Source organism: Solenopsis invicta, chromosome 13, assembly GCF_016802725.1.
Source record: "Solenopsis invicta isolate M01_SB chromosome 13, UNIL_Sinv_3.0, whole genome shotgun sequence".
Lineage (NCBI taxonomy): Eukaryota > Metazoa > Arthropoda > Insecta > Hymenoptera > Formicidae > Solenopsis > Solenopsis invicta.
This window is the reverse complement of record NC_052676.1, coordinates 4,971,981-4,993,848: the sequence shown is the minus strand read 5'-3', so window position 1 is coordinate 4,993,848 and position 21,868 is coordinate 4,971,981. Positions and strand designations below refer to the sequence as shown.

General features: G+C 29.1%; 1 protein-coding gene across 1 annotated transcript; it reads left to right on the top strand.

Moving 5' to 3' along the window:
- Positions 1–635: 635 nt before the first annotated feature.
- On the top strand, positions 636–21,661 carry LOC105201737 (multidrug resistance-associated protein 4). The gene is made up of 17 exons (XM_039456545.1): positions 636–1,038; positions 4,181–4,291; positions 5,628–5,793; positions 6,898–7,128; positions 10,233–10,364; positions 10,736–10,927; positions 11,452–11,760; positions 11,869–12,399; positions 13,329–13,634; positions 14,046–14,279; positions 14,507–15,008; positions 15,296–15,526; positions 16,791–17,030; positions 17,565–17,827; positions 17,888–18,327; positions 18,864–18,993; positions 19,556–21,661. Exons 1-17 carry the CDS (start codon positions 965–967, stop codon positions 19,763–19,765), a joined length of 4,302 nt encoding a protein of 1,433 aa, XP_039312479.1. The 5' UTR covers positions 636–964; the 3' UTR covers positions 19,766–21,661.
- The last annotated feature ends 207 nt before the right edge of the window (positions 21,662–21,868 follow it).

Genomic DNA, 21,868 nt, shown 5'->3' with positions numbered 1-21,868 from the left:
ATATAATTATAAAGTTTATAAACATTTTATATTTAATAATTCACTTTAATTTTTGGCTGCAATAATATTTGTAGAGTTTTCATAATATTCCACGATACTAAAATAATATACTACAAATATATATAATGTAATAACGAACATTAATACAATATTTTTATAATATTAAAACAATATTAAAAATATTGAATAATATTCTTGGAATTTTATTTTAATATTATTTTAAATTTTAATAATATTTGTATAATATTCTAAGAATATTGTAGCGCTTATAGGGTATCTACTATCTACTTTTTGAAAAAAAATATAATCATTGTAATATTCTAATATAAAATATCTAAAATAATAATTAATAGAAAAAATTGCTGTTTATGTGATAACAGAACTGATAATCTCTTTCCCCTTCCTCCCTGAAAAAATCTAGATACCCTCATTTACGTATTACTAGCATAATAAAATAATGTTGTAATATAGAATTTCGTCGATATATTATAAACAAATGTAGAGTTATTGAAATTACATTATTTCCATAGTTATAAAAAATGTTCCATAGTTAGATTCAGAGAGTGACAAATATATATAAAAGTTTTTTATAACTTTTAGATTAAAAAAAAGAAAGAGAAGAAATCGAAGAAACGCGTAAAAAAGAAACAAGGAAAATGAAAAATGCATAACGTACGTGCATTTGTCTAAGTATGTGTACACATCATACGACAGTTAACGTTTCTCGTTCATTATTATCAGTAATGTGCTTAAAGCCGATATGAAAAGCAGCGACACACTTGCTGATGGTTCAGTAAAGGATTGACTGTTGGAAAACGTGTCTCGAGAGACGGCAGGCAAGAGAAGGAGAACAAGCGAAAAGGAGAAACGGAAAGAGAAAAAAAAAGAGAAAATAAGAATGTTCATTTTTGTCTTTTCCTCTTGTTAACTTAAAGTGTCATTAGGTTTTGTGAAATAGTGCAACATGGATAAGGATACGAGCGACATGAAAGAGAACCCCAGGGAGAAGGCCAATTTTTTTAGTATTATGTTCTTCTGGTTTGTTAAAACTCTTAATGTATTTGAAACAAGAAAGAAAGAAAAAAAAATATTTCTTTCCTTTTTTAGAAAAATATTTTCTTACAGAGAAAAAATTTTCATCTTGGAAGCTAAACTTTTTTTAGAAATAAATAACTAAATAAATTTTTAAGATAAAAATTTCTTAAAATAAAGAATATTTTGTTTACACTGTGTTATTTATAACGCTATATACTATATCTATATATTTTTACATTTTAAGAAAATCGAAAAAAGGCTTTCACAAATTTTACCTTGCTATTTAAATGATCAACGCGCAATTTACGTTGAGTCATACTCTTGTCTTTCATATTCTTTACATATCAGCTATCATTTGCCATATTTAATACAATTAACTATGCTTAAGCCATTTTGTATTTAATTATATATTATTATATATAGTTTTATACATTATTAACACATTTACATAAACGTACTTGTGTCATGTTGTATGTATATTTGCGTGAAAGGGATTTATTATTATATATATATATATTAATTTTTTCCTCCACACGACCTCTAATCTTTTTTAATCGAGCATCATCAAAGTCAAATTTATAATAAATAATAAAGTGTTTGCGAAGTATCTATTTAGATCATGTAATTTCTTATATTATTTAATCCATATACGGTAGAGACAGCAATACGATTAAATTTTTTTATTTACTCCCAACAAATGCCTACATGTTTTAAAACTCGTCAAATATTTCTATCTTTGATCATGCCCATAAATTTTATGTATCTAAAGTCTTCAAGTTGTAAAGTCTCTTCATTTTTTTTACAAGGACAGATAGAAATATTTGACGAGTCTTAAAACGAGTAGGCATTTGTTGAGGATAAATAAAAAAAAATTGGCAGCATCGATCGGTTTATAGAACTTTCGTGGCATTGATTGAAATTAGAAACGATTTGGACATTGAATATGTTCACGTTTTCATAATATCGTGTTAAAGTCTAATTCATCTTGCTTCTAACAATTTTCTACTTCTTCCAACAAAAAAATTTGCTCTTTATCATCGCTTATTTTTTAGTCATTCGGTTCTTGCGTCAGCGATTTTCCAATGAATTCGATAAAATCCCAAACAACGTCACTATTTTAATGTCAGTTTAAAACTCAACAATAATTTTTGACACAAGTATTCTAAAAGTCAAAAGATTTTTTAAATTATTTTCAACGAATGCTCGCATGTTTTAAGATGCGTTGTTCGTTTTCATCTGCTTCTGTGTTTCCGAGATTTTTCTTATTAGAGCTTACAACTTACTCACTCGCCTTATAACTTGAATACCTTTCATATACGAATAAGTTTAATTACGTCAAATCAAACAGCAAAAGCAGACATTTTTTGTTCTTATTTAAATTTCTTATTATTGCACATAACATTAAAATATGTATTTACGTTTTCATGCTGCAATCGTAATACTCTTTTCGAGGAACTTTTTAATTTACGGAAACTTCGAAGTCTCATCTTTATACGTTGTTCTTTTATTAGCATTACACTTGTTTCCGTTATCAAAAGGAAAACTTGCAATAAAATTCTTATCAGACAATATATTACGGACTTTATTGCTAATGAATAAAAATCTCTTAGAAATCGATTAGAATAAAAAAAAAATAACGCAAAAAGTTATAGAAAATAATAAACGTGTTTTTCTTATACATATATAATAAAATAATATAATATATACATATATTATTTTATTTTAAAAACTATTTTAAAGAAATGCTGAAGTTATGAATTGTATCGACTAAATAACGACTTATACGATTTATAATACGTATGATTTACAAAATATCATTACGTCATTAAATTATTTCATCAATACCATATGCGCACATACTCCAATTAAGTAAATACAGACGAGAGAACTTTTATATCAAGCAAATATTGTCACGTCTTGATAGCGCTGGGCGCTATATTCGTCTAAGAAGGCCTCCCAACTACTAGTCGACGATCCTGACACGTAATATATCATTGGGAAGCATGCATTGAGATGATCACAGATGCATATATAGGTCGTTGCTTTCCAAACGAACGTTGATACGGTATTTGTTGATACGATATGATACGGTTACACAAGGTATAACAGAAAAGTCAAAACTAGATTATCTCGGAAAATATAAGTTTTATGAAAAAATGTTTCAAATAAATATTGTAAGGTTTAAAAGGGTCAATTCATTAATCTTATCAGTTTGATGGTCTTGGATGACGTCAAATCAGGTCAAGGTCACATGACATTTTTTGAAATGAAACATTCTATTTGAGCCCATGGGAACGTTAATGTAAATACAATAAGATTAATATATTAGATTTTTCGTCGCAATAACAAATATAACTTGAATTTTTTATACAATAAATTTGATGGTGACATATGCAAAGTTATTAAAGTGTTATAACGTCCAAACGTTTTGATACGTGATGTGAATTTTCCTTAATGAAATATCAAACAAGAACCGGTATAAATTTATCTCTCGTTTCTTATTTACCGTAAAAAGCAATAAATCCGTTTTAAAATGATCGCCGAGTTATATACTTCGAATTGTCTAGAAGTTGAATTATTCTACATCATGACTTTGTATAAATTAAAGATATCTCAAAAAATATTAAGCTATATAATATTATGCATTATAACGAAAATATTATAACATTAATTTTGAAACAAATACAAGTCTAAATATTATATACACTGAAAAAAAAAGTTGTTATATAATTAACTTGACTATAACAAATTTTTCAACTCAATTAAATTTTTTCAGCTCAAATATTTATGTATTTGATTTAAATACATAAAATATTTGAACTTCGGTTTAAGCATTCATATATTTAACTTTACTTACATATTTAATTTCTAAATAAATAAATATTTAAATTAAAGAAATTCAATCAAGTTCAAAAATTTAGTCGAGTTAACAACATTTTCTTTCTCAGTGTATAAAAAAAAAATTCCAAAAGAACAAAAAATACTCATTTTTGGCTGATGCTGTGGAATTGCCCAAATTTGATACTATTGATAAAAGGAAGAAGAAAGAGTCATTGTTTAGGATATGCATTATAATAAAGTATATCAATGTGAAGTATATGCAGTCTAGTATGTGAAATATTCCAATTTTTTGTGATACGCGCAGGTGGATGAGAGAATTATTCATAATAGGCATTAAGCGTGATTTGGAAGAATCTGACATTTATCGACCAGTAAAAGCAGACGAATCCGAAAGACTGACTGATCATCTTGAGAAGTGAGTATCACCCGCGTTGAAGACAAATGAACATTTTATTTATGTTAACAAACATCATAATAATATTTGTAATAATTATTTAATAATCATTTTATAAATGTAATTTATGTTAAGAAATAGTTGCCAGTACCAACATTGGTTTTTTTAAGCAATACACCCTTATTTTTCAAAAACTTTGCATTTTATTAATACTGGTGAAAATTTGTTTATAAATACTTGAAAAAATAAAAACTCATAATTCATATATATAAATACATATATATCCGTTGTTTTTATATAAAATCTGCTAAAAATAAATTCTTTAAAAGCGAGAATAGAGTTTGCAAGAGTTTCTTTAGCGTAGTTAATAACATAGTTAAACAAGAGTAAACATATTAATAATAATATTAATAATATTATTATTTTATATATTTGTAGCAATCTAAAACAATTTTGCTTATATTTTCATATTTTCCTTTAATGTGGTTTGAAATATAAAATTACTGTGCAGAGTGAAACGACACATCTCTAGTATAATAAAAATTGCTATATGGAAAAAACGGTTTTACTAAAGTATCTAAAAATTTAGTTGGATACAGATATAAAAATGATTTTGTTACGCTAGCAAAATAATTATGTTGGACTCTCAAACTGTGTGTGAACTGTTAAAATGTCAAAATTTTTTGTAGCGTTGTCCATCATGTATTGAACATCTATGACAATTATTTTGATGGTTCAATAAAATTATTTTTAGATCTGTATTCAGCTAAATATTTAGATACTTCAACAAACTCGTTCTTTTCGCGTATACAATCTAATAAAAGACTTCTAGTTTATATTTTTAAAATTTTATTTTTAGTTTTTGTTTAAGAAATATTATCCAAAAATCAAGTGATACGTTAATACTGATGCATTTCCTTTTTAAAGTAAAAATGCATAGAAAAAGAGAAAAAATAAGTTAATAAAATTTAACACTAAACCAGGTAGTATACCCTTATAAAAAAAAACTACAAAAATGCGAAAAAATTATTAATATACTATATAAAAATTGCAGTTTTTCAACAGTATTCTAGTAATTTTTTCGTATTCTTGCAGTTTTTTTCCGTAAGGGTACAGTCGATGTAGTTAATTGAATGATTTACGACGAAATTAATCGTGTAATATATTTTTAGCATTTGTGCTATCTTGATTATCAGGTGTTTGCCATCCGTTAGCATTAATCTTAAGGCACCTGTAATCGTACCTAAGACAACTGCGTAAACGTGTGTCAATTCACAAACTTGTCAACGTTTTCTTCTCTTTTCTAGATTTTATCCGAGAGCATGAGTGCTTTACGCATTAACGTGTGTTTTTTTAGATACTGGAATTACGAGTTGGATAAACTCAAGAATCTGGAATACACCGTAGGCAAAGACGGGCAGAAGGTGCCGTTGAAAAAGGACGCTCGCCCAAGATTATACAAGGCCATCTTCAAAGCCTTTTGGTTACCATATTTCATAATTGGAATCTACTCATTTATCCAAGTATATCGATACTTTTACAAAGAAATATCTCATGATATTTGCGATATTAAATCACTTTATAGTATATCACTGTGTACTTGATACAACGCTTGTGAATAGGTAGAGCGGATTAAATCGAATAGAAAAATTCTGTATCATTTTGCAATTTTCGTAATAATTAACGAGAGATTAATTTATTTTAAGACTTTACTTAAAACGTGTGAATCTCTTGATATTTATGCATTTCAACATGCGACAAAAAAACGGCTCAGCATTTATGGTTTCTTGAAACGTGACAAGACAGTGAGAAAAACGCTGTTTAAACAACAATAGCTATGCACAAGCAGCTCATTATTATTTACAGAGTAAAAATCTTAAAGTGGTACAACACTTTTTCAATCAGTTTGTTCTATTCTATCTATCAACGAGGGTTATCAACAATTATTAGATACTTAGTATATAATCTGTCCGTAAAATATCCAAATCTATGTTAAAAAACAACTTTCATCTAAAATGTTTTTTTTTAAACAATTTCTTCCAAAAATTACAAGTTCAGAGTAAATGATATGATTAAATAGAGGTAAACAAATAAAAAAAAATAATAATAATAAAACACAAAATTATTATAATTTAATTTATTAAATGCTCACAGTGTTGTTTCAAAGTGTTGTCTCATTTACTTGTTAAATTTGTTTCTCTTAAGAAGAAAATTACTTCTAATTTATGTGCCACAGAAACCCTCAAAATGTTATCTCAAATTTTACAACGTTTATAAAAACGTTTTAGATAAAAGTTACTTGTCTTTTAGCATAAATTACGAAAACCATTAATTTTATATAAGTACCCATTTAAAATTTCCAACGCTATCCTCGGATTTAACTTTTCAAAGAAGACAGAAAAGAATCAGTAAATACGCAAGTGTGTACGCGCGCGCGCATGATAAAAGGAAGCGAAAAGTTATTTCCATGAAGAGAAATAACAAAAAAAAATTGCCAATCACTTGTTAAATTTAGCTAATAATCAAAGAAAAAAAATGGTTTATCTTTCTCTTTTTATCTTCTCCCTCAGATTTAGATTTCATCAATTCATAGGCCCGTCATTAAATTTCAACATGTCTGTTTTCAGTGCTGCGTAATACGCGTAGCAGTACCAATCCTTCAGGGTTGGATCATCAATTACTTCTCCAGAAATACGACGGGAACGTACAAGATACAATTGAACGATGCGCTGATCTACGTCGGAGGCTTGGTTATTTGCTCTATCATTTCCGTTATAATAATGCATCAAACGGTCGTATTGTCGCTGCAGTTTGGCATGAAAATACGTGTCGCCTGCAGCTCTCTCCTCTACCGAAAGGTATGTTACGAGTTCATTTGTCAGTCCACTGATCTAAGCTCTTTTTTGATGTGCACCCAGCAAACAAGAATAAATTCAAATAAATTGAAAATTGCAATTTATTTTAATTTATTCTAGTTCGCGCTTTAGAGATGCGACATTTCAAGTATTTTGGAATTCAAATGAACTCAATTGACTGAAATACGCCATTTATCATTTTAAATTCGGATGGATTCATGTTTTCATTATATTATTTTTAGATCAAAATAAAGTAAAATATGAAAGCTATATTCATCATCTTGAATTCATATTATTTTTTGTTTCAAATAGATGAAAAAAATCTGCAGTAAAAATTCAAAAATGTTAAAATAAATTTATTTTTGTTCATTTTAATTTGTTTTCGTTTGCTGGGCACATAAGTTAATTTTTAAATTATTTTTAGGGGAAGAGAAACTGATTTCAGTGCCGGAAAAATTAATTTAAATCAGTTTCTTTTAAAAGTGGCTGATTTAAAAAACGTATAGCTACATTGAGTCTTATCTAGCATAGTTGTTGCCTTCGTAATCATTTGCATAAACTCGTTATCGACTATTCGTGAGTTTTTTCAAGAAAAATATGTAATTTAACGCATTTGAAATGTAAAATAGACGCACCTATAAGATCTCAAAAAATCCTATAAATCATCTTTTATTACTATAAAAGTTCAGAGTAAAACTTGTATATTTTTGTCATTTAATATTTGCACCCATTTATTATATTAATGATCTACGAATTGATATAATTATTTTTTTACATCACGCAATAACATTATTTTGTTTAAATATTTCATTATTTATTAAAACAATTCCTTGTTTTAAGCACTGATTTTTAATGATCGATCTTTAATAATCGAAAATCAATTTGGACCTAAGATTTTCGTAGCAAGATTTTCAAAACTTTTTTTGTTTGTAATACGCATTCGTAGTCGTTAAAACTCACGAATACTGTATATTACAGTTTTTCCAATTCAAAGGAATAATAAATGAATACACCCAAATAATAAATGATGATTTGTCGTATATCTTCTTCATTAAGCATGTCCTTCAACGTCCACCGATAATACGTTTGCTGGTACCCCGCGAATTTGCATGGCGGAATGACACATGCCTTTTGAGTACTTATCTCTTTCAAAATAAAGCAAACTGCTAAAGGATGAAAAACCCAACTGAATAGAAAACAGCAGTTTTTACTTGTTGGAATAACAAGTAGAAAAATATTTCACTATTGTATTAAATTTAAAAGTTTAAAAGCTTTTTAAAACTTTTAAAATTTATATTATACTTTATATAAATATTTTAAAAGCTTTTCAAGCTTATGTTTATTACATTATGTTGATGTTTTTTAATATTAAAACGCTTCTTTAATTATATTCTTGTATTATTTTATATTATGTAAAATAAGAACCACGGATGACTCAATCCCATCACGAAGTAATGGGTCACAGTCGTCGATGTGTACCATTTATACAGTAATTATTGAATAGAACTATTGTGTAGCGGATATACACCATTTGTAGCGTCGCAAATTTACTTACAATATAAATTGCGACAAAGAAACATGTTTAATAGCGACGTTATTCAATAGAATACCAATGACCAGTAGAATACCAATGTCTGGTGCCATATCACTATATTATCAGAATAATGAGTTAAAGTGGCTTTTAAAACCTCAATGAGTAAAATAAATTAACGCTTTTAAACTCATTTGACAGATGTAATACAAATAGCAGCCTTACAATCCGTATTATCATATAATAACGTTCATAATTATTACATAATGACGTTCACTTAAAAAAAATAGATAATAGAAATCGATCTGTGGAAAGAAAATACTTTTGTTGGATAATCACAAAAGAATTTTGCTCACAAATTGTATTGTTCCTTCAACAAGATAACAATATTGTAAAAAACTTTATGTTTTGTTAGTAATCTTATACACTGTTTGAAAAAAATGAAATAAAACTTAATATTGCAACAAGTGTTTTAAAAAATTGTGTCCAATAGGTGTGTCAATCATATATTTGTAAGAATCGAATCAAACTTTTTTGATTTGAATATGAATCGGTTTACATTACACACTAATTTACATTACGTGCTAATTTTAATGTAATAAGATATTTTCAATAGCGTTGAGATTTTTTTAAATAAACGACAATATTAACCGCAAAAATTTTAGAAAATAATTACATAAAATAATGTGCTAACACTAAGTAAAAATTCATAATAGAAATAAATGTGAGGGTATTATACTGATAAATGAACACTAAATACGTATCATAAAAATTACAATGTTACTATCGACACGATAGTATTTTAAAGCACTTCATTTGGAAAATATAATAACAGTTTCAAATTTTGTTCTGAATTCTATGAAATCATGATACGAATGTAATAGTGAAACAAATTTACTAAGATGCAAATATTCTATTACTAATGACAAATTTTTGTATAAATTATATAATTTAGAAACGATTAAAAAACGTTTTGGAAATCGATAAATCAAGCATGAAAATTGATACACGTTGATATAAAATTAATGGCACGGAAGATATAAACAAAACAATCAAAATGGGTGGTCAATTTAAAATTGAAAATTAATAATTCGAAATTCTTGAACTCTTTTAAAGAGTATCAAGTTGGAGAATTTTTCTCCAAATTTGCGCTTTATTATTGTCGTATAAAAGATAAAAATATGAGATCTTCATTTTTTTCCTAAAAATTCTCAACATTTTATTTTTCAAAAAGTCCCCTTTGATAATAACAAAAAACTAAATTTGGGGAAACATTTTACAATCTGATAATATTGCTTTTAAGTTTATACTCTCAAATAGTTTTTCTCAGAAATCAATCTCAAATAGTTTTTTTTCAGTTATTCTCAGATTCTAAAAATAATATAATTGTCCAGTAATTACTAAAAAAAAAAAAAATGCACGAAACTTCTACAAAGAATAAAAAAAAATTTTGTACATAAAATACAATATTTTTTCTTTTATTTTTATTTAATTTTAATGATGTAGTAGTGATTTTATGTAACAGCATAATTTTTTATAATTATGTAGTAGTAAAACTTTTTCCAAATTGTTGCAGCTATTACGATTAAACAGTGCATCCATGAACCAAACTGGTACTGGACAGATCATGAATCTTCTCAGTAATGACGTCACTCGTTTTGATCAGTTAACGATGTTCCTAAATTATGTGTGGATCATGCCTCTTCAGGTAAATCTTCATCCCATGAAAAATGTTTGTAAACCTTCTAAAAATACTTTGAGATTAAATTGCGCCTCAATCTATACGTTTCTTTCAGTTAAAATTATATTTGTTTAAAATAATAAATTCTTTTACAGATTATTAATAATCTATTAATCTATTAAATTATTAATAACATATTAGATATCTATTGATAGTTGTTATCTAACTTATAGAAAGCATTTATATCTATTTATATCTATTTGTATGCATCCACGCATTTTACAGTCTTATTACTCAATATAGATCATAAAGATGTAAAATCACTTTTTTTTTTTTTTTTTTTTTGTTACTTTCACCAAACTGTGTGCTGAAGTTGGTCGGACTTTTTCCATTCACAGATCGTGATCGTAGGTTCTATAATGTGGCAACAGATCGGTATTTCGACACTTGTCGGCATCGGATTGCTGTTAATCATCACTCTGATAGTACAAGGGACCTTCAGTTTACTCAGCCGTAAAATTAGAGCCATGATCGCTCCTCTGACCGATCGAAGAGTGCAGCTGATGAGTGAACTCGTAGCTGGAATACAGGTATCCTCGGAATATTTAATTATTTTAATTGCTTTTAACTCTTTTCGGTTGTAGTAATTATAAGTATGAGAATCTCACTGTTTGGAATTATATTTGCTTGCACGGCAGGTCATGTATGCTCAATCAATTATTATGTCAAAAACATATAAAATTTGTTTAAATAAATTTATTTAAGCTATTTGAAAAAACAATTCCAACTGGCTGTTCTTATGAATTATTCCAAGGGCTTTAGTTTCATATTTTATTTATAAAAACAATGTGCGTAGTCCCATAAACATGTAAGAAAATGTATGCAATGCGATGAGATAAAAAGTGTAAACTATGGCCTAAATTATTGTCGCTTACACGTGGTGGAAATATCCCGAGTGGAATGATAAAATAGCTTTGCTAAGAATATTCCGGATTTCGGAAAGAATTAAACAGCTCAGTCAGATGGGTAAAGATATCAACACCCAAGCGTTTAAAATTCTACAAGAAAACAATTTTATAAAACAAATTTGAAAAGAACGTGAATCTCGTTTCAGGTGGTGAAGATGTACGCCTGGGAAAAACCATTCAGCACGATCGTCTCGGTGACCAGACAGCTGGAGATCAAAACAATTAAATTCTCATCATACGTGCGCGCCGCGTATTTGGCCATAATGGTCTTCACCGAGCGAATGATCCTCTACTTCACCTTAATAACATTCGTCCTTCTGGGTCATGATCTGACTGCTGACGTGGCTTACGAAATGGCGACATACTTTAACATGCTTCAACTCACCGCTGCATTGTACTTCCCGCAAGCGCTGATATTAGCAGGCGAATCGATGGTGTCTATGAATCGATTGGAGGTACATGCTGTCACATTTATGATGAACCCTTTAAATCGGTTGATCCAATATCCTCCTGATATTTTCATCGCCGCATACTTGTGACTAAGGTGCATTTAACTTTTGCAGGAGCTTCTGTTGATGGACGAAGTAAACATGGTACGCTCGGAGAAGAATTTACTGCGATCTAAGTCTCAGAAATCAGATGATGCTATTGATGCAGAGAATCAAACGGACAAATACATCTCGAAAAATGGAAATATCAGACTTTCCGAGTCTCACGGATCCAACCTTCCGATCTGCGTGAAGCTTCAGCGCGTTTCTGCCAACTGGATCAATGGCCAATTACCGCCGACTTTATGCAATATCAACTTAACCATCAAGCCAGGCCAGCTGTGCGCTGTGGTTGGTGCAGTGGGTTCTGGCAAATCATCCATGTTACATCTATTGCTGAGGGAGTTGAATCCCGGCGCAGGTTCCGTAATCCTCATTCAGGACCCTTCGAAGAATATCATTCGGGGTAATATAGCCAACGGCTACTATACGGACAATCCGAATCTGTGCATCTCCTACGCCAGCCAGGAACCCTGGCTCTTTGGCGGTACTGTGAAAGATAATATATTGTTTGGCCAACCCTATGACAAGGCTAGATATACTCAGGTAATTGTCGTGATCGTTTAAAATAGTTGCTGCAAATCCTGTACTATGTCCATATTTCTCTGCTATTGTAAATCAGTATCGATAATTTCTTAGATATAATTTTGCGCAGATTGTTTAGTCCTTTGCTTTGATCATTTAACATAAATCGTACTGTTAATTATGATTATCAATAAAAGTAGATATTTTCCCAGTAAAAAATTTCTCATATATAATTATATATAGTTAAAAAGCGATTAAAATTAGTCCAGGATTCTCGAAATTTAAAACAATTAGTAATTGAAAATTAGGCTAATAAGAATCAGCGCGGGTAAAAGTGCGCAATCGTATTAATATTATACAAATTATTTATTCATCTTTGAATTACAAATAAACAAACATTTCGACTCGCTTTGAAATCATCTTCAACGTATCAATAAAAAACGTTGGTTCATGTGTAATTCAAATATAAATAAATAATTTGTGTAATATTAATACGATTCCACACTTTTACCCACTCTCATTAGTCTAACTTCTAATTATTAAATGTTTTACATATAGTTATACATAATTGTATATAATTATTTATAATTAGACATTAAATATGTCCAATAAAAATTGTGCATAATTATAAATAATTATATATCTAAATATATAATTATATATATTTATACATAATTTTTATATTAAATTATATAATTATATATTATTATCTATATATATTTTAATATACATGAACATATTGGATATATAATTATATGTGTAACTATATAAATTATACAGGACAAATTTTTTCCCGGGTTAAAGAATAGGAAATTAAAATATTGATGTGACGTTACTGTTAATTGATGCTTACTGGGATATCTAATATTTCCTAATTTTAAATATTCTAGGACATTTTTCTTAAAGTTTCTTTTTAATCTTCACTTGTAATCAATTGGCAAACGTTTCAGGTGGCAAATGTGTGCGCCTTGACAAAGGATTTTCGGCAGTTTCCACAAGGGGACATGACCATAGTCGGCGACAGAGGGGTATCTCTGTCCGGAGGCCAAAGGGCGCGTATCAATCTCGCAAGGGCAGTTTACAGGCAAGCGGATCTTTATCTGCTCGATGATCCTTTGAGCGCAGTAGATACTCGCGTTGCTAGGCATCTCTACTGGAAATGCATTAATGAATATCTCCAGGGCAAGACGAGGATACTTGTTACACATCAGCTGCAATTTCTTAAACGTGCGGATCACATTGCGGTATTGGATCGAGTGAGTTGTATTGAATATTTTTTAAATTAGTTTTGATTTTTATTCTATAGTTCCATTTCAAAATATTCGCATTTTCTTTTCTATTAATATTTGATTCCAAAATTCAATTCTTTCAAATTGTTCCAAAAGCGAATTTAGCCTATACGAGTGAAAACATAATTTTTAAATTATTATTACTTAGTATTACTGTAAAGAGAAGTATTATATTACATTACCAATAATACATAAAAAAAATAAATAGAAAAACCTTACTCAAATTTTAACAAAAATAGTAAGAAATTTTGTAATGTATTTATAAACATACAAATTTAGACATTTTAAAATTTATACGTAAAGTTTAATTAATTAAAAAATTCTTAATTGTCGAAGATTAACTCTCTTTCATATTATATCTTGATTTCGTTTTCTAAGGGTTTCATAAAGATGCAAGGAAGTTATAATGAATTAGTACAGTCAAATAACGATTTTGTTGGGATGATGAACAGTTTGAATTACGAAGCTCAGAAAAAAGATGAGGAGTCTAGAAAAGTTTCGGAAATGGCTACAAGAAAAATTTCGCTAATGCGACGTGCCTCGGAAATATCTGCAAGGCGAATTTCTCTAATGAGACGTGCATCGGGATTATCAATCGCAAGTTCCACTATTGTAAGAACTTTATCGCTCGTTATTATTTATCAAAGAATAATAAAACCATCAAAATGTTTTAGATTTTTTACTAAATTTACTTGTAATAAAATAAAAAATAAAAATTAAATAAAATGACGTGATATGTGAAAATGTAGCTATGTAAAGATGAGCATTAGTTATCAACTGGATTTTTGTATTGATATTTTTTGTGTAATTTTATATATTGCCATTTTGCCATTGTGCAGCATTCGGATATCGATGAGGATTGCATAGAGAATATTCCGGAAGGCGAAATGATGGCACACGGCCAAATGTCTAGCAAGGTGTACAAGAAATATTTCCATCACGGCGCGAACTACTTCGTCCTGTTCATATTGCTCCTATTCTTCGTTATCAGCCAGGTTGCCACCACCGGGAATGATTACTGGCTCTCATATTGGACCAACTTGGAGGACGTCAGACGTATGAATGAGACTAATAAAGACATTCGTGAAGACAAAAAGTTCGCGTATATGTATAACGATAGCTTCCTGGGATCAATCTTCACGCTGAATTCAAACGGTCTGCTCGGTACCATAGATGCTATATACGTATATACATTTTGCATCATCGCTTGCACAATTACTACGCTTTTCCGCAGCTTCCTCTACATGAAAATCTGTATGAACTCAAGCATTAATCTCCATAACATCATGTTCTCCAATCTACTAGAAGCGCGTATGACCTTCTTCAACACCAATCCTTGTGGTGAGTAATAGAGTAATTTCAAGATATCAGTAGGTGAAGAAATTCGTCGCGCTGGCACTTCATAGAGTGTATACAAATTTAAAATCGGAAAATGAAAGCTTAGTACACTTTCGTCGAGTTTGATATAATCGGATAGTCGTAATAATCTTTACTATCCTTACTAAATAAAAAAATAAAGCGTGTGCCGATTAGCATTACTGATGAACTTATTCATTTCGATTGCGATTCTTGAATTTTAATTTCCAGATTTTCCTTGGATTTTAAATTTTGCGATTTTTGTATTCCAGGGAGAATTTTAAACAGATTTTCGAAGGACATGGGCACCATGGACGAAATACTGCCCAAAGCAATGTTAGAGGCACTCCAAGTGGGTTGTGTAGTATGTGGTATATTTACCATGGAGGCCATAATTAATCCATGGATGCTGATACCGATAGTGTTATTAGTTGTTTTATTTTTCTTCATGACGAAGTTTTATCTGAGGACCGCTCAGAACGTCAAACGTCTCGAAGGCATAAGTAAGTATTGGAACGAGTAATTCTCTTTTAAAGAATAAGAGAGTGTATCTCATACGAAAATTTATTACGTTTAGTATAAATTACTTGTTTTTAAAGTTGAGTAAGTTAATATTTTTTTAACTAAATTAAATTAAAGTTAATGGTTTAAACAATTAATTTAATTACATTAAAATTTATATAGTCAAATAACTAATTAATTCGTAATGATTACTAGGGGTCCAAAAGATCCCACGCTAACTTTAAGAGTACACAGACCATTCAAAATCGAACTATCTTTAATTTTTTTCCTGAAATTAATTTTTATCTCAAAGTATACTATCTTAAAAGTACATCCCTAAATTTTTGTTGAATTATCTCAAAAATTAAAAATTTTATGATTTTTGTAAAAAAGTCAAATTTTGCGGTTTTTTATTTGAATGTTTTTATTATGTTAAAGTTTAATTAAAAAAAAATTAATGTATGATAAAAGACAGACCTCAAGGTATGGCTAGTAAAATTTTTGCGCCAAAATGTCATAAAGCTGGCCTCTAATTTTGTGCAGAGGGGTCCAGTGAAGCCCATGTGTCGTTATGTTATTATTTGGAAGTGTGACCATTATGAGTTAAAAGTTACGTTAAGATTACATTAACTTAAATTAAAAGTTAATTTTGAAAAGCATCATGCATTTTGAATTAGAAATTTGTTTTTAAAGTTAGATTATTCAAAACAATTATAGTATGGATCAAATTTAATATTCTAATGGTATTTTAAGTTTATATAAGATAACAATATTGGTTTTATGTGGAAATGTATTATTTCTTTTTTTTTAATTATTTCTAATTACCTTGTATGTAGAAAAAATTTTAACTCAGAAAAAAGTTAATAAATTAATGCTAATGTATATTTAAAAGATATGTACAAATAATTAAAATTAAAAATAAAATTATTTAAATTTAATTAAGTCCAATTAAAAGTTATTAATTTGTTATTATTGAACTTTTAACTTTTTAATTAGTTACTACTCAATCTTGCTTATTTTAAGTTATTAAAATAAAAGTATTAAAATTCAAAATAAATAATTAATTACGGCCAATTTAATATTAGCAGTATTAAATTTCTATAAAAATGTGTTAATTATTTTAAATCTATCCTAAAATTCTAGATTGTTGTACTTTTATCATCAAACTTAAATTTTTAAATTCTTATTTTTTGTGGAAATTTTAGAATCTCTAGAATATGTAAATTCCAGAAGTTTTCAAATTCTTGCTTGCATTTGCCTTTTCAGTGAAAAGCCCGATGTTCTCGCACGTGAATGCTACGTTAAACGGATTACCAACGATCAGAAGCAGCGGCGCCATAATTGAAAAGATGATGCGAAAAAAATTTGATGTGTTGCAAGATCGTCATAGCGGCACGTGGTATCTCATCTTAACATGTTCTGAGAGCTTTGGTATCTTTACGGATTTAATCATGTGCCTGTTCCTCGCCTGTCTTTGTTTCTCCTTAATATTACTGAATGAAACTGGTAAATCATTCATTAATTAAAAAATTCTCAGACATTTAGGTTAAATATTCCCCGCACTTTTTTAAGGATATTGTAGAGATACAATCCAGCAAACACCAAGTTACAGAATAGTTATAAAACAGTTGTAGTTTCCCACTCAACAATATAATTTTTATACAATCATAACAAGTGCGTTATATAATTATATTGTTGAGTGGAAAATTATAATTAAAAATTATATAATTTGGTGTTTCCTGAGCAGGAATCTACAACCATTAAAATTAAATAATTTTTTGATATCTAGGCTTTAGAATTGCGTTCAGCAAATATAATAATAGTGAGCTCTTCTGCTATTAGCGTATTCTTCTAGATATGTGATGGATTAGTCCAATTACAAGCAATAATTACTAAGCGCTCACTCAACCGTTGTATTGTGTCCATTGAACGCAACTAATGTTTGTGTGTGATTAGTATTATAAAAAATATATTCGGAAAATCTTCTCAAAAAATCTTCGAGCAAATGTAAGTGTTCCTTCGTTGATCTTTATGCTTCAGGCAACGTAGAAGATAGTAAAGCAGGACTGGCGATATCGCAATCATTGATCCTAATAGGCTGTCTACAATATGGCATAAGACAGACCACTGAGACGATGTCGTTGATGACCTCTGTGGAAAGGATTCTTCAGTACACAAATCTTCCCAAGGAGAAATCCATTACATCTGACAATCCGCCGCCGGCCACTTGGCCGTCCCAAGGACAATTAATCTTGAAGAATGTTACTATGAAATATCACGACGATGATCCACCAGTTTTGAAAGTAGGTAAATTGATCGTTCATTCTTGTGGACAGTTTTTATTACGTCGTCGCATTTCGCAGAATCTGAACGTGACCATCGAGCCTGGCTGGAAAATTGGGGTAGTGGGAAGAACTGGCGCAGGCAAGTCCTCCTTGATTTCGGCGCTTTTCCGATTGTTCAACGAAGGTCTGGAGGGCGAGATCAAGATCGACGGTAGAGACACGAGTACGGTAGACTTGAACACTCTACGTTGTAAAATCTCCATCATACCGCAGGAACCAGTGCTCTTCTCAGAGAGCTTGCGTTACAATCTGGATCCTTTCAATCAATATGATGACTTGAAGCTGTGGGAGGTGCTGCGACAGGTCGAGTTGAACGACGTCGCGCTGGACAAAGATATCTTCTACGGCGGTCATAATTTCAGTGTTGGCCAGAGGCAGCTCATATGTCTGGCCAGAGCCATTCTGAGGAACAATCACTTGCTTGTTCTCGATGAGGCCACGGCCAATATTGATTCACAGTGAGTTTCAATGATTTAGCAATAGATTGTGTTTAAATAGAATCGTCTGATAAAGATAGATTTTGATTTGTTTAATTAAAAAGTATTAAAGCTCGTCAAAGCTCGAATCTATTTATACAAAAAAATAAATTTAGGGAAGATAAGCAACGAGCAAAAAATTAAGTAAAATATTAAATTCATTTCAAGTTTCTTCAAAGATGCTTTGTCGAAATTAATATATTAATTATAAACCAATATCGTCATCCAAATGCTTGTAAATTTAAAATATTATTGGTGAATACGAATTAACTGTCATAAAAGCAATTTAAAAAATTTCTATTATTAAATTATTCTCTTTGTGATTGATTCAATATCTTCATGAATAGCTTAATGAATATCAGTTTTGTAATAAATTTAAGTCTTTAGAAAAAAATTAGATCATCTTTTCAAATTAAAGTAAATCAACTTTCTAGTAAATGTTATATATCTGCTGTAAACGCACGGTTTCTTAATTTAATATTTGCAAATTTGCATTAAATTTATATCTCTGTCCCTAGCACTGATGCCTTAATTCAGGAAACAATAAGGAGCACTTTTAAAGAATGTACCGTTATCACCATAGCACATCGATTAAATACCATTATAGACAGTAATCGGATTATTGTGATGGAAAACGGATCTATTGTCGTAAGTTTCTCTATTTTAATAAAGATGTATAAATTGGAAAAAAATATTGATTTCACAAAATGCAGCTAAAAATATAGCTTTTTTCATAATTATTTATAAAAAAAGATTTGTTCATAATAATTTTTAATAGCATAATAATCAATAATAATTAATAATCTCTCAAAAAAGAATATTTATAAATGTAAACAAAAATAAAAAAAGTATAATTATTAGATATAAAATGGCCACGAATAACATTCAATGTTTAAGTGTTAATACGCAGTTCGAACTCTCTAAAGAATAATTGAAATAAAATAAAATTTAAAAAAAATTAAATTCCAATGTATAAAAATGTTTTTCAAAATTTGAGATTTGTCTAAAAAATTTTTCTTCCTAGTTCAACGTAGTTTTCTCAAAATCAATATCTCACAATACATACCACTTCCCAAAAAGGATCAATGTATTTATACACGCATAGTTACATTTTTGGATAATCTCGTAATTTTCTAAGAAATTTTTTTTTTTAAATGGAAGAAAGTTTCCATTTACATTTAATTGACAATCAAAATTTCCATGCCAATAGGAATATGGCTGTCCATACGAACTATTGCGTGACAAACCAAAAGGTTACTTTTCACAAATGGTGGAGAAGACAGGCAATCAGATGGCGCTAAATCTTTTGGAGCAGGCAAAGAAGACTTGTCAAAAGAATAATCATCAACGTGAATTACACTCGACACAAAATACCGAGAGCGAGAGTGACGTTACAATCACGGAAGAGTCCGCTTTATAGGTTCTTCCTTGCACAAAAAGATGTATATGTGTTTATAAGATAGCATATGTATACATATTTATTTTCTTATGTCAGTTTTGTACACGATCAAATTTGTGAAGAAAAAGAAGAATGAAGACCAAAAAGAAACAATATTGTAGGAAAATGACATAAATCAAGAATAAAATTTTCCTGAGGGAAAAGATTGTTAACTTGATTAAATTTTCAAATTTGATTAAATTTCTTCAGTTCAGAAAATTATGTATTTAAAAGTTAAATACAGTAGAGTCTCCTTAACTTTGGCCCTATGGGCGATAAGGGCGGAATGCTAAAGTTATAGAATACCCTCACCACAGCACGAGTCTACCAATCACCGTGACTTGCGCGAGCACACGGTGAGTGGTAGATTCGTGCTGTGTTGAGAGTATTCTATAAAAGGAAGGGGTTTGATATTAGTGTTTGTGAAAGTACGTGAAGGCATGCAAAGATTATAGAGAGCCAAAGTTAAAAGGTTTTATTGTATATATACTTATAAACTGCTTATAAACTAAAGTTAAAAAGTATATATATATATATATTTTTTTTTTTATGCATTTAAGTTAAATATATAAATATTTAAATTTAAAAAGTTTAATCAAATTGAAAAATTTAGTTAAATTACCCACTTTTTTCTTATTGTATATTCAGTATATAATTAGAGAAGGGAGTAAGATAACAAGTTAATAATTTTTCCATGTTAATAACAAATAACAAACCAATGCTTAATTTATTAAAAACTTTAGATGGTAATAAATAATCTGTGGTAGTTTGATTTCAATCTGTCGATAAGAATATATATTATAATAAGAAATGTGTTTTGGAAGCACCTATCCGTAACTTTTTAGTGTTCGTATAGTGTTTATAAGAAATAATATAATTATAATAAATATTTTTATTTTCTTTATAAAATCACAATATTGTATAGCTATACAATAATGTATTTATATTTTATAATTTTCGTATTGTAATATTTTATATTTCATAAACGAATAAATACGGCGATTGGGGGTAAGATGACGAAAGTTGTACATAGGCAAAGTAATACATTTGTGCATTAGTTTTCTCAGTTTTAACAGTATTCTAACTATATATAACACAATTTTAATCGCAATATGTATTGTAATGTATATCACAATTTTAATTTTATTTTTGTTGATTACATAAATACGTTTTGTTTTATTTACGTTTTTCTTTAACTACGCTGTAATATTAAAATAGTATAAGATTATTATATTACAATAAATCTTTATTATTCATAATAGTACATTTTTAATTTTATATAACTGTTTTTCACCTTATTCAGTATTAAAAGTCATCTTATCTGTATATGGAAGCAAGATGACCAAATTGACATGTCCTAAAATGATTTAAATTTAAAAAAATTCTAGTTTATTTAACAACTTCTAATTTTTTACTGATGATAAGCAACGTTTTAGTGAATTTAAAAAAATATATTATCTTTTAACATTACCACAGAAATTAACAAAAATCGTCAAATCTTAAGGTCGTCATCTTATCCCCTTTACCCTATATGCTTCGATTTTTATTCGTTTAGCTCTTATTTATCGCCTAATTATAACAAGTATATCACATTTATTGTTAAAAATAGAATTAAATATTATTTTTTCAAAAGGTTGGGCAGTCCAAATAATGAAGTGAAAAAAATCTAGACGACCATTTAACGGGGAGGAGATAAAGAATAAATGCAAAGTCGTGTCTAAGAAGGACCCTGCAAGTGGCAGAGTCTCGTTCAGCACGCACTTCAACTCTTTAAAATGAACATACCTTCACTACAAAAAAAAAGAAAATTAAATAATAAAAAAAAGAAGAAATGGAAAAACTTACAACAAAAGAATAAAAAAAGTCAGTTTAAAAATTGTTTTAAATTCTTTAACAAGAAACCTTCAAAACCTTTAAAAGACTAATTCATTGTAATTGATTCAAAGAAACGTGTTCATATTAAAATCTTTATAACTTGAATATTTCCTTTGCGATATGATTCATCGACGTGTCGTTTCTCAGATTATATAACAGCTGTTCTTGCGTTTGTCTCGCAGGCGCTCCGTCTGAGCAAAACCGCACTGG

Coding starts and splice junctions, on each gene's coding strand:
- LOC105201737 (XM_039456545.1), top strand. CDS start 965: ATGGATAAGGATACGAGCGACATGAAAGAGAACCCCAGGGAGAAGGCC. Junction 17,828..17,887: donor ATGATCCACCAGTTTTGAAA/GTAGGTAAATTG, acceptor CGCATTTCGCAG/AATCTGAACGTGACCATCGA. Junction 18,994..19,555: donor TGGAAAACGGATCTATTGTC/GTAAGTTTCTCT, acceptor CCATGCCAATAG/GAATATGGCTGTCCATACGA.